This window comes from Schistocerca gregaria, chromosome 2 (assembly GCF_023897955.1).
Source record: "Schistocerca gregaria isolate iqSchGreg1 chromosome 2, iqSchGreg1.2, whole genome shotgun sequence".
NCBI classification, from domain to species: domain Eukaryota; kingdom Metazoa; phylum Arthropoda; class Insecta; order Orthoptera; family Acrididae; genus Schistocerca; species Schistocerca gregaria.
Genome location: NC_064921.1, coordinates 660,544,849 through 660,570,959, shown reverse-complemented (window position 1 = coordinate 660,570,959; position 26,111 = coordinate 660,544,849). Strand labels below are relative to the sequence as shown.

Here is a 26,111-nt window from a genome sequence, read left to right as displayed (position 1 = left end):
AAATAGTGGAGAAAATGTGACCACAATTGTCTTGGGTGGTACTGCAAATGAAAAGATTATACTACTTACAATTAAGTGAAACAAAGACTACTAATTATGTGGCAGTAGATGTGGACTCATGTATAGAAGGCAACACAAATTCTAAGTTTCAGAAAAAGGGATTCTTTCATTCTGCAAAAGAGTAAAATACGTTGGAGCAAGTAAGTCAGTTAAAAATTAGGGGAGAACAATGCCTGTGAGTCTTTATCAAGGAAGAATCAGCAAAGGGGGAGGCAGTATCAATGATGGAAATCCTTTCATGTTTTGATGTCATGCTGTCTTCCCTGACCAGCAGGCTTTCCTAGTTAATTCCCTAACAGTCTAAGAATACAACATATAATACTATACAGAGCAACTTAACAAAAGTTTTTAGTTCCTTTAAAGGCTACATTTCCTTACTAGACTTCATAGATGATGCCACTTTGACAGCTAGAATGTCAGACATTAATATTGCATTTAGTAAATGAAGTTTAATGTGTGTGTGTGTGTGTGTGTGTGTGTGTGTGTGTGTGTGTGTGTGTGTGTGTGTGTGTGTTATATTTGAGATGTTTATGACAATCAAAGAAGAAGTACCATATATCTGATGTGAGCACCTGACCTATTTTACTCAGATAGTACCAAGCTGACTGCCAAACTAGATCATAAGTGAAACTTCCTGGCAGATTAAAACTGTGTGCCCGACCGAGACTCGAACTCGGGACCTTTGCCTTTCGCGGGCAAGTGCTCTACCAACTGAGCTACCGAAGCACGACTCACGCCCGGTACTCACAGCTTCACTTCTGCCAGTATCCGTCTCCTACCTTCCAAACTTTCCAGAAGCTCTCCTGCGAACCCTGCAGAACTAGCACTCCTGAAAGAAAGGATATTGCGGAGACATGGCTTAGCCACAGCCTGGGGGATGTTTCCATAATGAGATTTCCACTCTGCAGCGGAGTGTGCGCTGATATGAAACTTCCTGGCAGATTAAAACTGTGTGCCCGACCGAGACTCGAACTCGGGACCTGTGAGTACCAGGCGTGAGTCGTGCTTCGGTAGCTCAGTTGGTAGAGCACTTGCCCGCAAAAGGCAAAGGTCCCGAGTTCGAGTCTCGGTCAGGCACACAGTTTTAATCTGCCAGGAAGTTTCATATCAGCGCACACTCCGCTGCAGAGTGGAAATCTCATTCTAGATCATAAGTATCAGCAACTCTGTTGTGTGCCCTCATTACATGAGACACTAAGAAGTTTGAATACAAAAATTTTAGGTTCAACATAATGATGATTGTTACCAAAGTATACAAATAACTATTACCATTCACTTTTCTTAATCTGCCCACAACACATTCCACAGGATTTTACCACTGTCATCAGGCTGATTAAATTAAAAAGGCAGTGGGCAGATTGCCTATAAAAGTCACAAACAAATTCGTTTTCTATAAAAGTCATAAACAAATTTGTTTTCATCTTGTTAATGTAAGTAAATCCATGAGATGATGGAGGTATAATCCTGTGAAATATGTAATGGAAAGATCAGTAACGGTGACTTGCTACAGTTATTTATGTATTTCAGCAGAGAAGTTTAAAATATATACACAGAATATTGCACAATGTTTTGAGATCAAGAACTTTATGCCAAACTGAACTTGAGCTGGTTACATCCAGGCCCAGCATCACTGTACTACCACATGCCAGTGACTTTGGTGGTAAGGTAGGTTAGCTCTCACTTACAAAACTTCAGAAAAGTTATGTAACAAAAGTTACTGAAAGGCATTTTCTGTAAACATACCAAAACTATGACTTTATTGATAATTTTTAAAAAATCCTAGTGAAACCCAGATGTTGTTATTGCATCATATATTACTAGCATCTTGTGCCCAATGCAGAAAAAAATGTTAGTGGCATTAATGGACTTCCACACATCAATAAGATAACTCTAACTAAGAAACGGATACATGAAATGCGGCCAGGTCAGGCTTGTCCCTTGGAACCCTTTTGCTACAGTTATGTGTAAATGATGTTTAAATGTCAATGGGATATATGAATTACTTTTAATTACTATTAATGAAACTACAAGTTTATTACAAGGCACAATCTATTTTATTTCTTCTACACCAAAGGTCCCCAATTTTGTTTACACCTGATGCCCCGTTTGCAGCCCCATTATACATCATGCCCCCTATTTTTATTTATTCATTTATTTATTACTTATGTATTTACTGCTTCTCTTGAAAGACTTTATTTGATGATAATGTGCAATTAACACTTAAGTAAAAGAGGGTTATTGAATGTGTAAGTCAAGGGACTTGGTAGCTGAGATAGAAATGTCATTATGTCTCACTTAAAACCTAATTATATTTTTTCACTTGAACAATACTTTTCACGTTTTTTATGTGATAAAAGTCACAAGAAAAAATCAGAATGTTAAAGTGACAGTTGAAATTATTTTTCTTTAAGCAGATCCCTAATTTTTGGTTTTGAACTAGGTCACTCTCCACCTTCAGGTGACTGCAGTGTTTTATCATCATCATGGCTAGTTCCAAGAAACTTATCTGAAATAGACATGTCGATGAGACTGGTATGAGGACTTTTAAGGCTTCCTTTGCCACTTCTGGATAATTAGGAAGGAAACTGGCCCAAAATTTTTCCATCCCCATTTGCTGAAACAGTTCTTTATAACTTGAATCACAATTCAACTCAATTGTATCCCCTTATATTTCATCAGGCAGTGCATGCACAACAGTTGTGAAGAGTGACCTTGCTAATTTGCACTGACAGCCTTCTGAAGACAGGTGAGAGATGTAGAGCTTTAACTCTACTCTAAGCCATTCGAGATGTTCACTGATGGTAACTTTCCACTCATTGACATCACACTGTTGCTTATCTAGAAGTTCACTAAATCAAAGGAAAAGCAAAATATTAGTAATGGGAGCATCCAGATGCTGCTTCCATATTTGTGACATTTCCAAGAAGAACCTTATGGCATAATTGGTATCTATTACTGTGGTGTTTCTACCTTGTAGTTTCAAATTCAGAATATTCAGGTTTCAAAGAAGTCTTTAAGGTATGTGTGGAAAAATATAAAAGGTGCCATCAGTGAATGAATGATGCTGCTTGGCTTTCCTTTGACTCATAAGAAATAGCCATACCTTTGATTTCAATTTATACAGCCTGCTAAGCATATTTCCCTTAGAAAGCCACTAGACTTTTGTGTGAAAGATTAAAGATCCGTGTTCAGCACTGAAATCATTATATTTGATGAGCTTTCACAGCATTTGACTTAATTTTATCAACTATATCAATAGCCACTTTCAGTGCTGTGTTCAGTTTTTCACGTAAAGTTATAGACGCTAGGGCTTGACTGTATATCATACAGTGGAACCAAGTAAGACCAGAATTTTTTTCTTCAGCAACATCTAAGAAGCCAGAACGTAAACGTAACATGGCTGGTACTTCATCAGTATGTCTACATTGACATCAGGTCTCTATAAGCCACATGATCATGTGTGGTGGAAGGTACTTCTGGTACCACTAACTGATTCCCCCCTTTCCTGTTCCACTCACAAATGTCATGTGGCAAGAATGATTGTCAGTAAGTCTTGGTATCAGCTCTAATTTCTTGAATTTTCTTGTCATATTTTTTTCCCACGATGTTTGTGGGAGGAAGTAATAAACTGTCCAACTCTTACCGGTAAGTGTTCTATGGTAATTTTGATAGTAAGCCTCTCTATGATGCACAACACCTGTCTTCTAACATCTGCCACTGGAATTTGTAGAGCATCTCTGTAAACCTCTCATTCTGACCAAATGATCCCGTGATCAAACACACCAATCCTTGTTGGATCTTCTCTAACTCTTCTATAGCTCCTACCTGTTAAGCGTCTCAGATTGATGAACAGTACTGAGGAACTGGTTGAACAAGTGCCTTGTGAACCACTTCTTTTGTGGATGAGTTACTGTTATAACCTTTAATCACCAATAATAGTGTGGATAATCAAACACACTCACTTAGGAACAATAGCTGGTTACATGATAACAACTCAGTATCTCTTTATTCAGCTGCCGTGCTGTGACATGTGGCCGGTGCCGTTCGCAGCTAGGTGGCGCTCCCACACTCAGCTGAGTTGTGGAGCACCTCTATCGCCATTTGCGCATACTGTCGTGGCGGCACTGTCACAACAGTTACATCTGCTAAGATTCTTCCTATTAATCACAGTGTGGCATTGCCATAACTCTGTCCCAAGACAAATCATTTCTATCAGAAATATAAACATAACCTTTTGGTGTTGTTTCCACATTTTTAGAAAACAATAGTTCTTTGATTTTTTTCTCATCCATAAATTGGCAGTATACTATTAATTGACATTGTTGGCTTATAGCAATAGAACCGTCACACTGCAAGGCAAAAACGGAGATGTCTTCAGTCTTTTAACCAGCTGTTCTTTCACGTTCAGGGCTATTTCTGCAATCCTACATTGCACACAGTTGCCTGGAAGATGTATCTTGTTCATTTTTCATTATCTTTTCCAAAAACAATTCTGGCTGCTTTAAAAATGGAAGGTTTGATTAATGTCTCAGGGTGATAGTGCGGGGTCTGTTTGTTTTTTTGTTTTTAAGAGACAAATTTCATATAATGCTTCAATAACTTTCTTACTTTCCTGCTGAAAGATCCCAGTAGATTTCCATTCATCCAATTTAATGAATTTCTTTTTCCAACAAAAAACTCTTTTGATTTATTTTTTAGTGCTTGGTGAGTTGTTTTTAGATGACATTTCAGACACAAAGGTTGCAATGAGCATGATGACGCACAATAAGCTGTGGTAGTGGGACATAGTATTTTCAATAAACATGAGTCCATACTTCTTCTTTATAAACCTTCTTTTAGCATACATCTTCACTCAGTGTTCAAACAAAATAAAAATACTCCTTACCTCTAAGCAGCACAACACATGTAATACTGAGTTAAGAATGCAGAGTGCAGGCTGAAGAATGTGTTGTGTCAGCAGTAACTTGGTGCTGTGCAAGGCAAACTTGTAGCTGGCAACTCTACAAAAAAATTCACTCACTACCTATAGTAATAATATATAATTTTTGACTGTCTGACCACATTTTTCTGCTTTATTCTGAGCTGTCTGCACTCCACCCCCCATAAGTCCCTCACCTCTCATCCCATACCCCTGAGCGCCCCTCCCCTCCCTTCAGTTTGGAAAGGACTGCTCTAGTCAGTTCCATTTCATATTGCTTAGCAATGTTACATCCAGATATTTAAATGACTTAGCTGTGTAAAGCAGGACGCTACTAATGCTGTATCTGAACATTAAGAGTTTCTTCGTCCCAGTCATGTGCATCAACTTACATTTTTTCTACATTTAGAACTAGCTGCCATGAATTACATCAACTAGAAATTTTGTCTAACTCATCTTGTATCCTCCTATAGTCACTCGATTTTGACACCTCCCAGACATCACACCAAAGAACTGCAGATTACTTCCCCCCCTGTTCACCAGATCATTTATGTATATGGAAAGTAACAGCACTCTTCAGTCTTATCACACTTCCCTGGTGCACTCCTGACAATACTCTTGTCTCTGAGATGATACTCTGGTTTCTTAAGAGCACTCGCCATTGAGGACAACATACTGGGCTCTTTTACGTAAGAAGTCACCAAGCCTCTAACATATCTGGGAACAAACTCCATATACTCACATATTCGTTAACAGTCTGCAGTGCAGCACCAAGTCAAATGAGCTTCATATGAATGCTGCCTTCTAAAACGATTCTGATTTGTGGACACAAGCTTCTTGGTCTCAAGAAAACTTATATTCAACTGAAAATATGTTCAAGGATTCTGCAGCAAACCATTGTTTGGGACATCAGTCTGTAATTCTGTGCGTCCATTCTTTTACTCTTCTTATACACACGATCACCTGCACCATTTTCCAGTCACTTGGGACTCTGCGAGAGATAAGAGATTCATAATAAATGAAAACTAAGTAAGGGGCTAGTGCCTTCAATTACTCTTGACAGCCTTGGGGTTCTATCTGTTTTCAAATCTTTCAATTGTTTCTCTACACCAGGGACACTTATTTCTATGTTGACCTTACAGGAGACTCTTCCATAGTCAAACAATGGTATGTTTGTATGATTCTACTGCATGAATGATTTATTAAATGCAAAATTTAAAACTTTGGATTTCATTTTACTGTCTTCTTCTGCCACACCAGACTGGCCAACAAGTGATTGGATGGAAGCCTTAGACCCACTTAGCAATTTTTCATAGGACCAGAATACTCTTGGGTTCTCAGCCAGATCTTTTGCTAAGGTATCACAGTGGTCATTTATGTATGTTTTGCACATATATCTTTTCACGGACACCATTTGCACATTCTCTTTTGGACCAAAAGTGCACCAGCTGTTGCTTCCTTGTTATTTTCTGAGTTTTGATGTTAAACCGTGATGGGTCTTTTCTATCTTTCATCCAATTTCTGGGCACATAGTTCTCCAAATGACAATTTGCAATCTGTCTAAACTTTACCCATGATTCTTCTATGGTCATTATTCTGGAAGTAAGTAACCTCAGTTCACTGTCTAAATGAGATGCTAACACTTACTTATCTGCTCTTTCTACCAGAAACTCATTCCTAGCTTTCTTGGCTGATTTATTAACTTCCATAGCCATAGTTGATATAATGACATCATCACCACTAATCTTTGTCTCTAGACTGATGTTGTCAAAAGGTCTGGCCTGTTTTTACCTACAACTTCTAAGATATTTCCATTGTGTGGTGAACTAGTTGCTCAAGAAGGGTTTTGAAAAATATGTTTGAAAGTATTTTGCAAGACTGTGTCTGTAATCCCACACTGAAACCCTATATGTCCCAGCCTATACTCATTAGGTTAAAGTCGCCTCCAACTAGTCCTGCATGATCTGGGTATTTACACATTACTGATGGTAGCTTTTCTTTGAATGAATCTAGAACTGTCAACACAAAACTGAGTGGATGGTAAAAGCTGTTCAACAATTAACTTCATTCCCCATAGGTCTGTTACATATGATCTGATAAACTCACTTCCCTTCTCATTCCATACGGTAAACCTCCCATGACCCACTGTTCAAGGCGAATTTCCCAAAATCTACCCCTTTTACTAGACCTCTCCAGTCCTTTTCCTTCGCCCCTCTTCCTTCCCCCTCAACCCATCTGCCTGAAGAAGGAGCCACTGGCTCTGAAAGCTTGCCTAATCACAACCCTCTTTTATGCATGTAGACTAGATTTTTTAATCTATCCAATTACATTATTTTGTTAGAGAACTTCACTGTCACACTCAATTTTGACCTCATTAGAGACAATGTTTTTGTCAACTGCAGTGCACTCTCCCCCTCCCATGGCATCTAATCTACCTTTGCAATATATTTCATATGACTCATTAAATATCTCAGAGCTTTCTACTTTGGGTTTCAGCCAGCCCTCAGTCCCAAGAATAATTTGAGTACATGAAATTTCCTGAAGGGCAGTAAATTCGTGAACTTCGTTACCAATACTTCAATAATGTACTGATAAGAAATTTTGTCAGCCAAAGTGTTTTCACTCTGAATGCAGTCTGACTTCCTTGCTGTTTATCAACTAGCAAGCATTCATCAGAGTAGCTAGAACACTGCCTAGCATAAAAAAAATCCATATGCCCTCCACTTGGGTCCAAACCAAAGGACCCCCATCAATTCTGGGAACAATGCTGCAAATTGTGAACTCTGCTTGCACTGTGTGTGTAAGGCCAGCAGCCTTCAACACCTCCACCAGTCACCTGTGTGAAATGAGGATGGTCTCAGAACCCCAGTGACAGGTGTCGTTGGTGCTGATGTCAGCCATAATTTGCTGACAACTTCACTCTGAATAGCGAGAGGTAAGGCTGTCTCCACATGCTGGATGAGGCTCCCCACAGGCATACCATGCACACATTGGCTTTCTTTCCAGCTCTAGATGCTACATTCCTAAAGAGCTCCATAATTTGCTAAACATTGGAGTTCCCGATAACTATAAAACCCTCGCCACATGTGCCTGTTCAGACCCTGCTTAGAACCTGTTCACTCATAGGGCAAACAGATATTCTCCACATTGACCCCCCGCCTCAAATGCAAATGTATTACCACCCACCACTTGACCTGCTGTGGGGGAGGGGATCCACTGCAGTGTGTACACTAGAAGGTGCCTTTGGAGAAGAGCCTGCGGACAGAACAAGTGACACCGGAGATGTCCCATGCAATGTAGCAGATTCTCTGCCATTGCAACATGCCAAGGCAGGAGGCTGAAGGTGGCTGACTGTAGCCAAAAGTGCATTCAGCTTTTTGCAAACTGCAGCCAGCTCCTCCTGCAACTGCACATAGCATGTACAAATCCCACCCATGTTAGAAAGACTAAATGAAGGAGTAAACTACAAAAGCACAGTTCAGAGGTTTGGACCTCCATTATTATGTGGATTTATATCAGTTAACAAGATGAGTGAGTGTTGCATGTATGACTTTTAGGTAACCTGTGTCACTGCTTCTGATAGTCAGATACTTTCATTCTTGACATGTTTACATGACATCTCTCTCTCTCTCTCTCTCTCTCTCTCTCTCTCTCTCTCTCTCTCTCTCTCTCTCTCTCCATGTACGTGTGTGTGAGAGAGAGAGAGAGAGAAAGACAGAGAGAGAGAGAGAGAGAGAGAGAGAGAGAGAGAGAGAGAGAGAGAGAGTGTGTGTGTGTGTGTGTGTGTGTGTGTGTGTGTGTGTGTGTGTGTGTGTGTGTGTGTGTACTGGTTTGTTTTTCGCTTTGACAGACTGACTGTTCAAGCTTGGAAGTAAAAATGTAGTAACATTAACTTAATTTTCTGTCTGCGCTGATAGAGACATAGAAATAAAATGGTAATTCCAGCTGGAAACAGCAAATGAGAAGCTGTAGCTATGAAAGACAATGAAAATTACATCACAGTGAATGATGAGAGCACATTGGAAATTCAGATCCTCTCTGAAATTTGGAAGCACTAGTGTTGGGAGAGTAGATCCAAACATCACAGTTAAGAAATAAATTCTCACATCACTATTGTTATGTACAATTGCACAAACAGAAAGAGGATAGTGAGTTTTGCTACTGTAGACAATTTATTCATGACCATAAATTCTGACAGATAGATTTATTGTGATTGTGCTAATACAATGTAACAAATAAAATGTTTCATGCTTTCATAGGTTACCTTTCTTTGAGTTACATATGCTTTAGTAATGGTAACATTGGGCTGCATGAAACTGCCAGTTTGCATTGCTAATCTCATGGGTAAGGGTCAAAGGCTCAGGACAAAGGGTCATTGGCCCATTAGTTCCAAGTCTCTTAAAAAGGTTATGTAGATGATGTGATTGGTAGGGTGCAGTTTTTGCTGTATTAATTCTTTGAACTGTAATTTACCAGATTATTACTACGGTAACTGAAATTTCAAGATGAACTGCTAGTCAATTCTTGCTCCTGACTGATTTCCTGATCATCAAATTTTTAATAATCCATAGTTTTTAGTGACTTTTCCTACTCTTCAGGGCCTGTAATTCTTATTCATCCATTTAGAGTTTTCTTTCTCTCCTTTTATCCTGATGAAGTAAAATTGCAGGTTCCTGATTTTTGTGATTCAGTTGATGTGTTCCCATGGCTGTCTCTAAGATTGAGCCATTTCTGTTTAAATGCCTAATAAGTAAATACATCTCTTGTGCTACAGATAGCATTAATACTTCTTTTTTATTTCATTTTTTCTAAAACTCTATATATGTAACAATGTCATGTGTGATCTATTCTGTTAAAACTAAAGAACGATCTATTAAACAATTACAGAAAATTTTGTGTTTGAGGAAAAGACCAGATTAACTGAAGATGTCATTTAATTTGATGAAAGCTCTTGGGTTTCCAGGCAAGTGGCAGCAATAAGATGTTGCAACATTTTGATGAGGGTCATACTCATCAACTTCTGGTGAAGTATTGAGATATAAAAAGTGTCCCAATATTGACACTGGTGGTGCACATCCTCCACCTGGCTATGGGCAGCTGGGTCCCATGCAGCTGGGGAGTGGGGAGGGGGAGAAGGTGCAGACAACTACCAGCACAAAACTGACTCACCACTATCATACTCAGCCTACAAGAAGCTCAAGAAGGATCCCAGACATGCCTTGTGGCATGTTGCTTTGTTTAGTCACTCACAAGGAGAATACAGCAGATGCTGTAGCCCAATTTCCCTGAAACTTCGCTCAGTACAAGAGGAACCAAAGTAAGCTAACACATGTTTCGGCTTGTTCATAGATACGCAACCATTTCTGAGTAAGTGACAAATTTAGATGTCATTTAGTAATCAATGAACTCAGAGAAACTGGTGGCTCAGTGGCTAGCATTTGAGACTCACACTTTTGTGTCCCACATACAAAATCTGATTATTGTTTTCATTTATTTTATTTTTCCAATTACCTACTCATGTCCTTAGAAGATTATTATGTGAGGGTGTACAAGAACATTATATTAACTGTAAAATCACAACTGGGTTTCACTGTAACTCTCACATTACTATATAATACATGTTGGTGTGGTATTTAGTTTCCAGGAAGATTTTGTGCATTCCTTGGAATCAATCATAGAAACACTTGAAACATAGAAATTCAGAAAACCATGAGCAAATGCGTTGGGAGGTTTGCTGCAGCAACATTTCTTCATACAAATCTCACTTGAAAAAGATATGTCATTAACATTGCTGAAGATTTCATGTTTTCTCAATAGCTTGATGGCTAACCAAGCATAACAGACCACTTTTCTGAAACCTAGTACTTGCATTTGATTACAAATCAAATGCACAAAGGAATTTCACTGAAAACAATTTCAAATGATATTTTTAATTAATTAATTTATTGATTTGCACTTGGCAGCTGAACTTCCCCGAATGGGGCCTCCTAGCCAACAATGTCATATGCTCATTTCATTTACTTATTTTAATTCATTCCCTAGATATACAATTAGTAAATGAATAAGGGTAACATTATTTCAGAATACATTGTAAAACATTCATTTAGTAATCTTCTATGGATGTTTGTAAATAAACAAAAATAAAAATAATAATTGGGTTTTGAACACAGGACACAAAAGTGTGCACTAGTCAACATGCCACCACTTTGGTTGAGCCATTTGTTCACTCACCGGTGCATAAGGTACCTCAAAAACTTTGACCATCATTTTTTCTGAAACGGTTGAGTAGCCACGGATAAGTTGAGACACAGGTTTGATAATTTTGATGCCTCTTCCAGTGAGCAATTTCTGGGAAATCAGGTTATGGCACCTGTTGCATTCTCCTTGTCAGATATACCAGAGGAAGTGAGGAAATGACTGTGTCGTAGGGCACCAGGCCATATCACATCTGCATGGACTTCCCAATTCCACAAGGAAGGGATGCCTCTGCAGCCAATACTTGACATCAGTCACACACACAGTCATGCACTGCCCAAATAAGTAGCTATGGTCCTGAACCCCTTATGGAATGCTGTAATCAGTATTTAAAGGCCTTGACCAATTTTTTGAAAGTATTTAAGAACATGCAACTGCAAAAAGGTGACCTACTCTTGAGCTTCGATGTTACAGTACTCTTCATGAAAGTACCTCTTCAAGACTCTTTGACACTCATTGCTCAACAATTCAAGCCACCAAAGCTAAAAATTTTGAGTATGTATGGACTACCACCTACTTCAAATACAAAGGGGAGATTTATGAACAAATAATTGGAGTGGCCACATGGCCCACTGGCTCCTGGGATTGCAAAAATTTATGTGGAACGCTTTTAGGGAGTGGCATGTCAAATCACCTGAAAAAAACTAAGCATTCCTTCCATTATGTCAATGATATATCTGTGGTATGGGAACTTGACAAACAGTTGCTGGCTAAGTTTCTGGACCATTTTAGCTACATCCACCAAAACATTGCAGTCATCAGGAAGCAGAGTAGAATTGATGTCTCCCTTTTTTGGATACACTAATTCATAAATTCCATGAAGGGAGTGGTCAGCTTTGACCCTACATTCAGTCACATCCCATACATGTTTGATGGGGTTCAGATCTGGCGAGTTAAGAGGCCAGCATGCCAATTAGAGTTCACCATAGTGTTCTTCAAACCACTCCATCACACTTCTGGCCTTTTGGCAAGGTGCATTATCTTCTTGAAAAAATGTCACTTCCATCTGGTGTAATAACAGTAATGAAGGGGTGCATGTGGTCTGCAAACAGTGTATGATACTCATTAGCTATCATGATGCCCTGCACGAGCTCCACTGGACCCATGGATACACATTTGAATGTTCCCCAGAGCGTAATGGAGCCACTGCCAGCTTGTCCCCATCAGGAAGTACAGGTGTCAAGGAGCTGTTCCCCTGGAAGAGAACCAATTCATGTGCTCCTATCAGCATGATGAAGAAGGCAGTGGGATTCATCAGACAATGCAATGCTCCATCACTGCCCCTACTTCCAGTGCCAATGGTCATATGCCCATTTTGTGATAGTCACTGATGTTGTAATGTCAACATTGGTTAACACTGGGACTTTGGCTAGGTCTGTTGTTAGGAGTTCGCTGCACTGTGTATCCAGACACACTTGTACTCTGCCCATCATTAAAGTCTTATGTTAGTCCTGCCTGTCCTGTTTTAACAGTCTGCCCAGTCTGTGACTTCCAGCATCTGTTATGAGGGGTGGCTGCCCAACCCCAAGATGCCTAGACATGGTTTCACCTTGGTTCCGCCATTTATTGGATGAAGACATTCACCACGGCACTCCTGGAACACCAGACAAGGTGTGCAGTTTCTGAAATGCTCATGCTTAGCCTCCAGGCCATGTTAATCTGCCCTTGGTCAAACTCAGATACATTGCATGCCTTCCCCTTTCTACACACAGATACTACATGCACTGTGCATGTGTCTGATTAGTAGTCATTCCCTACCAGGTGACGTGGCCAGGTTTATACCGATAGCTGGTCGGTGGTCAGAATGTTCTAGCTGATCAGTGAAACTGTCAGTACAACAGGCACATGCAACACTGTGTAAGAAACACATCAACTGTATACAACTCTGGAACGTAGAGAAATCTTCATTGGGAGAGCATAGCATAGACAAATATCACACTTTTGACTTTGAGAAAACCAAGTTACTATGCTGAGCAACTTGCTATTGGGACAGCATTATAAAGAAATCCATAGATATAAGGATCAACAATAATATAGTCAGTAGGGCTGTAGAATACCATCTTAGTTCAGCAGGGAATCCTGCATTACCAGCCATATTAGAAGAGCATGCCTAGCAATGTCCAGCAGTCAAGACGCATTCAGAAAGTCCATGCAGAGATCTGAGTGCAGTCTCCAGCCCACACCTCACGCATATCTCCATACACCCATTTTGCTTTCTTCCTCTTGGGCCTACAAACCCTGACACACACAACCAGATGGAGGCAATACATCTTTGTTATAAAGATTGAGATATTCAGTTTCTCAACACTTTTCTACAAGGAAATAAGTATGACACTATCAAAATATCAAGGTATCTTAACTCTAACACTGGCTGAAAGCTTGATAGTCTTTTTATCAGTAGTACATGCTGGGAAAGTCTACATTCACACATGAATTACTTTGTTTATTGATGATACCTGTAGTAAAAATGATAGCTTAAATTTTTGATTTATTTATATATTTCTACCTTGGCTTTGTAATATCCATTATACTAGATAAATTATTGTTTTAAAATTAAATTTGCTGTAAATTAAACACCAGTGGAGCATTCTGATGCCTTAACTCATGTTTGGGCACACATATGTTATAATTATCTCAACCAGTTTACACTTCATTCCACAAAAGACTGGCAGGATAATTTCTCTAAGTAATGGTCTATTAAAGGGTATTTAAGACATAAATGGCAAGCTGTCATTTATCTACTAATCAAGCATTCCTTGGAGATTTGCCTCTTCTTATATTCATTCATCTATGTTTCCAGTGATGTAAGAATATTGGTGAATTTCCTATTTAATCTTATAATAATGCAATTTTATCCATATCATCTGCCCCATTTGATGGAGACAAAATCTCTGGTCCTGAAAGATTGTTTTTCTGTCAGCTTTTTGCTTTTTTCTTGGTTATTTCCTTAATGACTACGTATCCCTGACATGGGTTCAGGCTGGAGTTCTATATTCTGGATAGGAGTCTTTAATAGATTGCTTGTTGACATCAGACAGGTAACTAAAGACCCCCAGATATTAAAAACAAACTAAAAGAACGCCTTGTTAATCATGCTTCTATAATTTATGAGAAAATTTGTATGTGGGATGTAAATTCAATTAACATTAATGCACCATGTTGGGACCATATAAGATCCTTAACACACAAAAATAAATTATCTATGATTAACTAATGCTAAATCACAGTAAGACTCAGTTTTTGTAGTTTCTAACACACAATTCAAAAAAAACCTGACGTTTTAATTCACAGAATGGGGATATGATTAGTGAAACTGAACAGTTCAAATTTCTAGGTGTTCAGATAGATAGTATACTGTCGTGGAAAGCCCATGTTCAGGATTCAAAGACTTAATACTACCATTTTTACTATTCCAATGGTATCTTAAGTGAGTGATCATTCGACACAGAAATTAGTCTACTTTTCAATTCATTCACTTGTGACACATGGTATTATATTCTGGGGTAACTCTTCCCATTATAAAAGGATATTTTTGGTTCAGAAATGGATGGTTCGGGCAATAAGTGGTGTAAGTTCGTTAAACTCTTGTCGACCCCTGTCCATGAGTCTGGATATTTTGACACTGGTCTTTCAATATATGTATTCCTCACTGTCATTTCTTGTTAACAATATTAACTTATTCCCAAGAATAAGCAGGTTTCAATTAGTTAATACTTGGCAGAAATCAAAATTGCATTTGGATCAGACTTACTTAACTCTTGTGCAGAAAGGTGTGCAGTATACTGGTGCATCCATTTTTAGTAAGCTACCACTCAAATTCAAAAATCGTAGCAGTAATCCATGTGCTTTCAAATCCAAACTGAAGAGTTTCCTAATGAATCACTCCTCCTATTCTGTCAAGGAGTTTCTTGAAGAAGTAAGCTGATTCTTGTTGTACTGTCGATTGAATTTACTTAAACTTATGGATTGACTTTTTTCAGGGTCATAAACATTTTATTTTTATCTATTGTTACTTTTATGTTTTAATTTCATGTAATGATGCATTCCATGACCTTGGAGATTTGCTCCTCAATTTGGTCGTATGGAACTTGACATGTAAATAAATAAATAAATAATGATTAATCGATTTGGGCAGTAAAGACCCATCCAAGAATTCAGTGCACAGGGAGTGCTCTTGCTTACATGCACTATGTGATCAAAAGTATCCGGACACCCCCCAAAACATACATTTTTCATATTAAGTGCATTGTGGTGCCACCTACTGCCAGGTACACCATATCAGCGACCTCAGTAGTCATTAGACATCATGAGAGACCAGAACGGGGAACTCCGAAGAACTCGCGGACTTCGAACGTGGTCAGGTGATAGGGTATCACTTGTATCTTACCTATGTACATGTGATTTCCACACTCCTGAACATCCCTAGGTTCGCTGTTTCCAATGGGATAGTGAAGTGGAAATGTGAAGGGACATATACAGCCCAAAAGCATGTGGTCCGACCTTGTAAGTTGACTGATAGAGACAGCCGGCAGTTGACGAAGGTTGTAATGTGTAATAGGCAGACGTCTATACAGACCATCACACAGGAATTCCGAACTGTATCACAATCCTCTGCAAGTACTATGACAGCTAGATGGGAGGTGAGAAAACTTAAGATTTCACATTCGAGCAGCTGCTTATAAGCCGCATATCATGCCAGTCAATGCTAAACGATGCCTCGCTTGGTGTAAGGAGTGCAAACATTGGACAATTGAAAGGTGGAAGAATGTTGTGTGGAGTGATGAATCTCGGTACACAATGTGGCGATCCGATGGCAGGGTGTGGTTATGGTTACTGTCCGGTGAACATCATCTAGCCAGTGTGTGTAGTGCTTGCACCCCTTGTTTTGTGTAGCACTACCACAGTACAGACCTACATTGATGTTTTAAGCACCTTCTTGCTTCCTACTGTTGAAGCACAATTTGGAGATGGGACTGCATCTTTCAACACAATGGAGCACCTGTTCATAATGCACGGTCTGTGTCAGAATGGTTACACAACAATGACATCCCTGTAATGGACTGGCCTGCACAAGGTCCTGACCTGAATCCTATAGAACACCTTTGAGATGTTTTGGAATGGTGGCTTTATGCCAAGCCTCATCAACTGACATCAGTACCTCTCTTCAGTGCAGCACTCCATGAAGAATGGGCTGCTATTCCCCAAGAAACCTTCCAGTACCTGATTGAACATATGCCTGTGAGAGTGGAAGCTGTCATCAAGGCTAAGGGTGTGTCAAGAGTTTATTGAATTCCAGCATCACCAATGGAGAGTGCCATGAACTTTTAAGTCATTTTCAGCCAGGTGTTTGGATACTTTTGATTATGTAGTGTATGTATTTTATATATAGTTGCCACACCACACTATCTGAGCCTGAGGAGGGGGAAGAGGGGAAAATGGTGAACTTGGAGTAGTGATGCATTTGGACTACATATTATTTGTTTTATATTTCATATCTCTTAACAACATAGATCACAAACAAAACAAATTTTCAGTATTATTTAATTATTTTTGGTGTACTGAAGACAAAATAAAATTTTTATTTGATACAAACTGTCAGGAGACAGACAGATGCAGACAATTTCACAGATTTCCAAGCTCATGTTCCCATATAATCATGACTTATTTAGTTTCATAATTGGAAAAAGACTTTCAGAAACATGTGTCAATCAGAATATTTTGTCATGTCTGTGACCTAATTATGGAGACATGGAAACTCTTCCCAAGGGAAAAACCGGAGACCTCCTGGACCATTTTAAATAAAGGAATTTGTCTTTCAGATGGGCATTACATTGCACATCCATACAGATGTGTACAGGGGCACTTCAAATTGGCAAACGTATTTAAAAAAAGCTCAGAAACAGGTGTAAGACTGGCTGTGTCCAACCCTCATATACAAAAAATAGTTTGGATGTTAATTTTATTATAATTTCCAAATAAAGTAGCTTTGAATGCAAATTAACAGTTAGCTTAGTGATCGATCAGTTGCTTAATCATCAGCACCCTGTGACAAAGCAAGCTGGGATATTTTTACTTCCCCTCTTGTTTTGCCATCTGCCTCCTTAAAATTCATTTGAATTACCATTAACATAAGTGAGTATAATCTGCATTTTCATATAACAAAAAGGTTGGCCCTCAGTTTTAAAGAATTTAACACCAGATTTAATTTTGTGCTTAGCTTTAGGTATGTAATTGAATTTCTAATTTATTTTGACTATTCCTAGTTGGTTTCATTTGATATAGGGAGAAATCAGTGATTGTTTCGTAACTTAAATTCTATTGTTGAGATATATACAAATATAAATTCTGTGCCGTTTATAAACATTTGGAGGAACAACTACAGGTATTCTTAAAGGATCTATTTGGCTCTATTCAAAAACATGTTAGCAAAGCCAAAGAAATTAACAGTTTTGTCAAAAGTATTGTTTGTGTAACTATATATGTTAATCTCATGATGTAAATAAATAATTTGGCTTAACCCTTGCAGTCGAGGAAACTGTTCAAAAGAAACAATTTCTTGATGTTTATAGTTAACTGAAGGAGTTAAGTTTCAATTGTAATTTCTGTAAGTTTAACTTCGAATGATTTGTAATTTCAGCACCTATTACTGTGAGGATATAAAAGGGCCCAATTTTTGGTCCCGAGACAGTCAGTCCACGATCGAGTTTCAGATGAGGAACCTACGCTGGTTGGATCAACAGCAATGCATCCATGAAACAAGTGTAACACAATTAGGCCATGTGTTAAAACAATGACAGTATCCCCTCCATATGTACCTTTTTATTCTTCAAGAACTGTGAACTTTGTGGTTAGGCTTTTACTGCTTGTAGATTTTCATCAGGAAACTATTGTAGCAGTATGTGTATGTTCACCTGCAACCTATTAATGAGGATTATCGAAAGTTAAACAATAGTGCACTAGCCATATAACTGTGTATTACTGGGTGGAGGGGAGGAGGTTGCGAACAGTGAAAGTAAAGTACTGCGAAATGCAAATGTGCACCTGTCAGCTGCAGCATTTAAAGTAGTCAGTGTTGTACTTCCACATCCCATTTTTCAGCCAGTGTAGCAATGCAGTGTGTCAACACTGAGGACAACAAACAAAGAAATAAAGTAGTAAATGTCATCACAACTCCTTGGAGTTGGCACCTGGGTGCTATGCACTCCTTGCATGCCTAGGTAGGGGTGCCTCTGATGAGCAGATAGTTTTACAATAAGGTCCCTTTTTTTGTCATCAATCTTCTGACTGGTTTAATGTTGCCTGACAAGATTCCTTCTCCTGTGCCAACCTCCTCATCCCAGAGTAGCACCTGCAACCTATGTTCTCAATTATTTGCTGGATTTATTCCAACTCTGCCTTTCTCTAAAGTTATTGTCCTCTTACAGCTCCCTCTGATGCCTTGGAGGTTATTCGCTGATGTCTTAACAAATGTCTTATCATCCCGTCCCATCTCCTTGGCAGTGTTTTCCACATATCCCTTTTCTCTCATTCTGCACAGAACCTTCTTATTCCTTACCTTATCAGTCCCCCTAATTTTCAACATTCATCTGTAAGGCTACATCTCATATGCTTCGATTCTCTTCTGTTGCGGTTTTCCCACAGTTCATGTTTCACTATCAAACTCTGCTCCAAATGTACATTCTCAGAAATTTCTTCCTCAAATTAAGGCCTATATTTGATATTATTAGAACTTCTCTAGGCCAGGAATGCCCTTTTTGCCAGTGCTATTCTACTTTTGATGTTCTTCCTGCTCCACCTGTCATTGGTTGTTTCGCTGCCTAGGTAGCAGAATTTTTTAATTCATCTACTTTGTGACCATCAGTCCTGATGTTAAGTTTCTCACTGTTCTCATTTCTGCTACTTCTTATTCCTATCGTCTTTCTTCAATTTACTCTCAATTCATATTCTGTATTCACTAGATTGTTCACCCATTCAGCAGATCCTTTAATTCTTCTTCACTTTCACTCAGGGTGTCACTGATATCCTTTCACCCTGAATTTTAATCCCACTCTTGAAGCATTCTTTTATTTCTATCATCACTTCTTTGATGTACAGGTTGAACAGTAGGAGTGAAAGACTACATCCCTGTCTTACACCCTTTTTAATCCAAGCCATTTGTTCTTGGTTTTGCAGTCTTATTATTTTCGCTCTTGGCACGTGTACATATCACATATTACCCCCCTCTCCCTATAGCTTAGCCCTATTTTTCTCAGAATTTGGACCATCTTGCACTATTTTACATTGTCAAAAGCTTTGGCCAGGTCAACAATACGTATGAACGTATACTGATCTTTCTTTAGTCTTGCTTACATCTTCAGCCGCAACATCAGAATTGCCATTCTGGCACCTTTATCTTTTGTAAAGCCAAACTGATTGATATCCAACACATCCTCAATTTTCTTTTCCATTCTTCTGTTTATTATTTTTGTCAGCAACTGGATGCATGAGCTGTTAAGCTGATTGTGTGGCAATTCTAGCACTTGTCAGCTCTTGCAGTCTTTGGAACTGTGTGGATGATATTTTTCCAAAAATCAGCTGGTATATTGCCGGACTCATACATTCTACAGACCAACCTGAATAATCACTTTGTTGCCACTTCCTCCAATGATTTTAGAAATTATGATGGAATGTTATCTCCCCCTTGTGCCTTATTTGATCTTAACTCCTCCAAAGTTCTATTAAATTCTGATTCTAATACTGGATCCCCTATCTCTTGCCGGCCAGTGTGGCCAAGCGGTTATAGGTGATTCAGTCTGAAACCACGGGACCGCTATGATCTCAGGTTCGAATCCTGCCTCGGGCATGGATGCTTGTGATGTCCCTACGTTAGTTAGGTTTAACTAGTTCTAAGTTCTAGGGGACTGATGACCTCAGATGTTAAGTCTCATAGCGCTCAGAGCCATTTGAACCATTTTTGAACCCTATCTCTTCTAAATGAACTGTTTTGTCTTCTATCACATCAGACAAATCTTCCTCTCAGAGAGGCCTCCAATGTGCTCTTTTCCACCTATCCTCTCTCTCTTATGCTTGTAACAGTGGAATTCCTGTGGTACTCTTATTGTTACCACCCTTGTTTTTAATTCCACCAAAAGTTTTTTTTTAACAGAATCAGTCCTTTCGACAATCATTTCTTTTTCAGTTTCTTCACATTTTTATGCAATCATTTCATCTCAGCTTACATGTGTTGTCTACTTATTTTATTCCTCAGTGACTTGTATTTCTGTATTCCTGAATTTCCCTGAACATTTTCATACTTCCTTTTTTCATCAATCAGCACTGAAAAAACAGTTTAGATCATGATGGTACTTATTAAAATTACCAGTTTCAGCCTAGGCTTAGGACATCTTCCTTCAGCACCATCAGCTGAAGTTAACAATGTGTAGAGCAGTCAATTGGCCTCAGTTGCTGAAACTGCCAAAAACGTTTATTTTAATGAAGTAATGTCACAATCTACACTGTGTTTTCACTGATTTTATATAGATCACAATATTTCTGCTTCCTAGAAATGTTGCCAAAAATTTTGTTTTTCTTCTGTAACCCTTGGTTTCTTCACAGCTACCTTCTTTGTTTTTCTTTCCAACTTTATTGATTGCCCAGTTTAGTGATGTCCATTCCTCTTCAACTGTTCTACCTACTGAGCTATTCCCTATTGCTGTATCTATAGCCTTAGAGAACTTCATGTGTATCTTGTCATTCCTTAGTACCTCTGTATTGCAATTCTTTGGAGTCTGATTCTTCTTGACTGATCTCTTGAACTTAAGCCTGCTCTTCATCACAACTGCTTTGTGATCAATTCCATATCTGCTCCTGGGTATGCCTTACAATCCAGTATCTGATTTCAGAATCACTGTCTGACCATGATGTAATGTAACTGAAACATTCCAATATCACCTGGCCTTTTCCAAGTATACCTCCTCCTCTCATAATTCTTGAACAGAGTATTCACTATTAATAACTGAAATTTATTACGGAACTCAATTAGTTTTTCACCTCTCTCATTCCTTGTCCCAAGCCCATGTTCTCCTCTAACAATTTCTTCTAGAGCTTCCCATATAACTCCATTCCAGTCCCCCATGAATATTATATTTTCACCTCCCTTTACTGCTTCAATATCCTCATTTACTTCCTCTATATCTTCATATTCAGCTTGTGATGCCAGCATGTATACATGTACTATTGTTTTTGCTGCCCTACCTTCCTATTTATAATGAATCCTAGTCCTGTTATACCATTTTATGCTGCTGTTGATATGACCCTATACTCATCCAACCAGAAATCCTTGTCTTCGTCCATCTCACTTCAGTGACCCCTACTGAGTCTAGACTGAACCTTTGCATTTGTCCTTTCAAATTTTCTAGCTTCCCTACCATGTTAAAACTTCTGACATTCCACACCCCAACACATAGAATATTATCCTTTTGTTGATTATTCAGTCTTTTTCTCATGGTCACCTCCCACTTGACAATCTTCTCCCGGAGATCCTAATGGCAGACTATTCTGGAATCTTTCTCCAATGAAGAGATCATCTTTACACTTATTCAATTACAGGCCACATGCCCTGTGGATTCACATCATGTGCCTTTAATGCAGTGGTTTTCATTGCCTTCTGCATCCTCATGCCATTGATCATTCCTGATTCTTCAGCCTTTAGGGGCAGTTTTCCCCTTCAAGGACAAGAGTGTGCTCTGAACTGCTGTTCTTTCCTCTGCCCTCTTTGACAAGGCCATTGACAGAATGAGGGTGACTTCTTCCACTGTGAATGCTGATTATTAATTGAAATTTAAGTGGTAGCAGATTCTGAACCTGGGGCTGTAGAGCGTTTTGTTTGCTAGTCAAAGACACTACCCCTAGACCACAGCAACAAGAATTTGCATTGGACATCTTTCTTCAACAATTGCTGAACTTGATATATAAGTGATCTTGTAGCATGAGGATGTAATTATTATTGATATTCCCTGATGTGAAAGATATGACAGTGTGTGACTCAAGAAGGCATAAAAAGTTTTCTGTGATGGTCTATGCATAAGAAGTACAAAAGTAATAATTGCAATATTTATTTGTTTGTGTGTGTCTGTATGTGTAGGGAAAGAAGAATATATGAAGGAATGAGTGAGATCACAGCATGATAATTTTGTGAATATATACTGTTAACTGTATGATGTGTGAGACAGCATTATGGCTGTAAAACTAATAAAAGAAATTGACAGCTACTAGCCACTGCAGCCATTAAAATTACACAAATAATATGAAGTAATCAACAGCATCTGAGTAATGTAAGAGGAAGTTGGGAGAATTTTTTCCCAAAATAGTTGCTTTTCTTCTTACATTTCCATAATCATCACTGAGGATAGAATAGATCAGTTGTAATTTTTTGTCTGTGTGCTTCACCAAAGTAATCTGAAATGGCTGCTGCTGCATGTTAATGTACAACTTAACTCACTCCACATTGTGAATTTTGTGAATTGTGGTTTATTTGTCCCATAACAACATAATCTAAATCATATGGTTCAGGTACAGGAGACATGTCAAAATAGCAGTAAAATTTTGCCATAAAAACTCAGAACAGTTGATGTTAACAAACAGCATCATATTAATAATACAGTTATGTTAAATATAAATACAATAAAATCTAGCACTTAGTTACCTTTTGCTCAAATGAATCCTTCTATTAAATGGTAGCATTTCTCCCACAGAATCTGCTGTAGCTTTGTTTTTAAAATTTCTGACTTCATATAAATATGTTTTTCCCCATTAACTTGTTATATATTTTCATCACTGTATACTGTGGAGTCCATGCATATAATTTCAAATGGTGTGTGAGTAGAAAAAATTATTTTTATTCCTCATGTTATATATGTGGTTAGAATGATTCTCCTCAAATAATTTTTGTCTGTTGTGTAGGAGGATTATAATTTCATAAACATATATGGAGGGAACAGTTATGATTTGTGGTTTCCAAAATAATGGGATACAAGACTGTTTGCTGTGTGGTACTCATGTATCTGACAATTTTCTTTTGCAGTTTCAGTGTTCAGGATACACTACTTGAGTGTCCACAGAAAATTATCCCATATTTAATGACAGATTCAAAACAACTGTGATAAGACTACCCATGCTTGGATTATTGAGCATTATGTGTAAATTTATTTATTTATTTATTTTTTGTTATCATCACTGATAATCAGTAATATTTATTATAGTTATTTGAGATTACAAGAAGGTTGTTTTTTGTCTTCAAATGTTATTTTGATTACTTGCAGTAACTGAAACATGCAAATCATAACTGTATGATTATATTAACTTACCATATATCCATGCTATGGCAATCATTTCAATTGTTGCTAAAATGAACACAACAAACTGTACACCATAGAAATCCACTAAAGTTAAAATCCATTGACCACCCTGCAAAGAGAATAAAAGCAATTTTTAGGAGATGCAGTTCATAAATCATTAAAAATATACACGAACTTACATAAGGGAACCAGTCATGTATTTTTAAATATTTCTGACTTACACTGTAAACTTATTAACTTGTTAATCTTTTGATCTGATTATGTTAACAACTATGGTAATTATGTATCTACAAAAATGTTTATATATCTTACTGGTGTGATGTATACAAGTCCAGCGAGGAAGCCAAGAATGCATGTGACCAGTGCTATAATCCAATGTTTGATCTTTGGAAACTGGTCGCATATAATGGTCATGACTGCAGCCTCCAGAGCCACGGCACTTCCAATCCCCAGTGTAAATAACATCAGGAAAAAAAGTACAGAGAATAACTGAAAAAAGATTTGAAGAAGTACATATAAGCTGAACATTTTCTTCCTATTCTTTTTTGAAACTTGTGATATTAGTAAGAATCTTTTAATATTAATTAATTAACAGATAATCTATTTTGTTTCTTGCAAATGAAACTTCTCTTTCTTATTTAGAAGCAGCCCTAAAAGCACATATACATCCATAGATACAATATTACCAACCAATGAATTTTCTGCTATTAACTTGGCATGAGTGAGGTTTGGAATGCATACTGAGAAATTTTTATGGCCAGATTACTGAATGTCATTGTTGTCATGCATTTCTCATCATCAAAGAAGCTGGAGATAACAGAGAGGGGGGTGTTGTGCTGGCATTGATGGGAGATACACATGTGCAAAGATGGCTGTGGTATGTCATACATGACCTCTTACTCAGTGTTACATTTATTTTTTGTTTATTTTATTTATGTACATTTATCAGCAAATTTATAAGGTATAGTTATTTACAGTATTCTTTAATTTATTTTTAGATTTCATATTTCTCAAGGTATCTTATGACCACCAGCAACAAGAATTATTAGAAAAAGTTTTAGAAAACTATCCAAGAGATAATTCTTTTGACTGAGAGCAAAGAAGAGATTGACTGTGTTTCTCGAAGAATTGAAGAAAGTGATTCAGAGTAGGAGGGTATATGAATGATTCAGAAGAGGGAAAAACTGCATCAGCTGCTCCTAGTAAGCCACCTGAGGTATGTGGGATTTTTTATACATCCAAAGCTGGTACAAAATGGATGAAGAATTGTCCCATACAAAGCATTCTTATTCATTCTTAGAACATTATAGCTAATTCTCCAAAACAGAGATTGGATATGGAGTCTCTTTAGAACAAACAGTATGTTGAGTACTATATTTACATATACACATAATAAAAATAAGGAATAAAAGAGGAAAATGACCAAACAATAAAGAGCAGTACCACAAGAAAGATGGATGCAACTTTGGAGGATTTGGAGGCATTTATGGAACTTTGTATACAGCAGGCATAAACCACTCAAGTAGATGAAACTTGATCAATTTGTCATGTACGGGTGGTACAGGACTATGGTGTCAGTGCAGAGGTTTTACTTCCTCCAAAACTTTTGAGATGCAATGATAAGAACACATGAGACAAAAGAAAAAGGACTGAGAATCTAGTTGCTGTAAGAGATATTTTTGATTATTTTTCTGAAAGTACATGCTCTTGTGGATGCAAAGAGCCTCAAACAGGAAGTATACATGGGGAAACAACCACTAGGACATCACCAACTGTGTAATAAAGTGTATGATATCATAAACTGTTTAGTGGAACCAGTAACAAAAACAAGTAGGAATTTGACAAATTTGACATTCAGTAATTGATTCATTTCTTGAAAGAACTTTCATTTAATTTTGTTGGCACAGTCTGTAAAAACAAGACAAGTGTACCTGTTATTTTCGAAAAAGGAACAGACTAAAAAGCTCTCAATTTGGGTTCCAGAATGACATTACACTTGTGTCCTACATATCTAAAAGTAATAAAGTTGTGCTGGTTATGTCAACTTTACACCATGACAAAAATATAGGCCAATTGACAGGTGATAAAAGAAAACTGGAAATCATGACTTATTATAATGCAACTAAAGCTAGTGTTGATGTTCCAGATGAAATGCGTGCCACTTATGATGTTTCTCGCAACGGCAAACATTAGCTTAAGACGATTTGTTACAATATACTCAATATGGCTGCCATAAATGGCATCATAATCTACAGAGAAAATAACATAAGTGACAAATCACACATAGAGTGTGAAGATTTCATTCATAATTTAGGTTTGAATCTGGTAAATGATGGTCTTCATGTTAGACAACAAAATATACATCTTCCAAGGGAAACTCGAAAGAGGATTGCTGATCAACTGGGAGAACCTTCATCATCAGTTCCCAAAATAATGTCTGGAAGATATTTCAAGTTTGGTGACTCTCTTGGAAAAAAGATAGGCAAACAAAACATTGCTGTTTGACGTGTGAGAATCCTATATATATGGAGCATGTAATTTTT

The 26,111-nt window shown here is 37.9% G+C and overlaps 1 protein-coding gene across 4 annotated transcripts in view; it reads right to left on the bottom strand.

The window, feature by feature from the left end:
* Positions 1–26,111, bottom strand: part of LOC126334706 (sodium-dependent nutrient amino acid transporter 1-like) — a 209,384-nt gene that overhangs the window by 9,984 nt on the left and 173,289 nt on the right. For all 4 annotated transcript variants that reach the window (XM_049997214.1, XM_049997216.1, XM_049997215.1 and 1 more), the window contains exons 9-10: positions 23,881–24,057; positions 23,578–23,677 (exon numbers count right to left, since the gene is read on the bottom strand). In XM_049997214.1, coding sequence (XP_049853171.1) covers positions 23,578–23,677; positions 23,881–24,057 — 277 coding nt within the window. The remainder of the gene's footprint in view (positions 1–23,577; positions 23,678–23,880; positions 24,058–26,111) is intronic.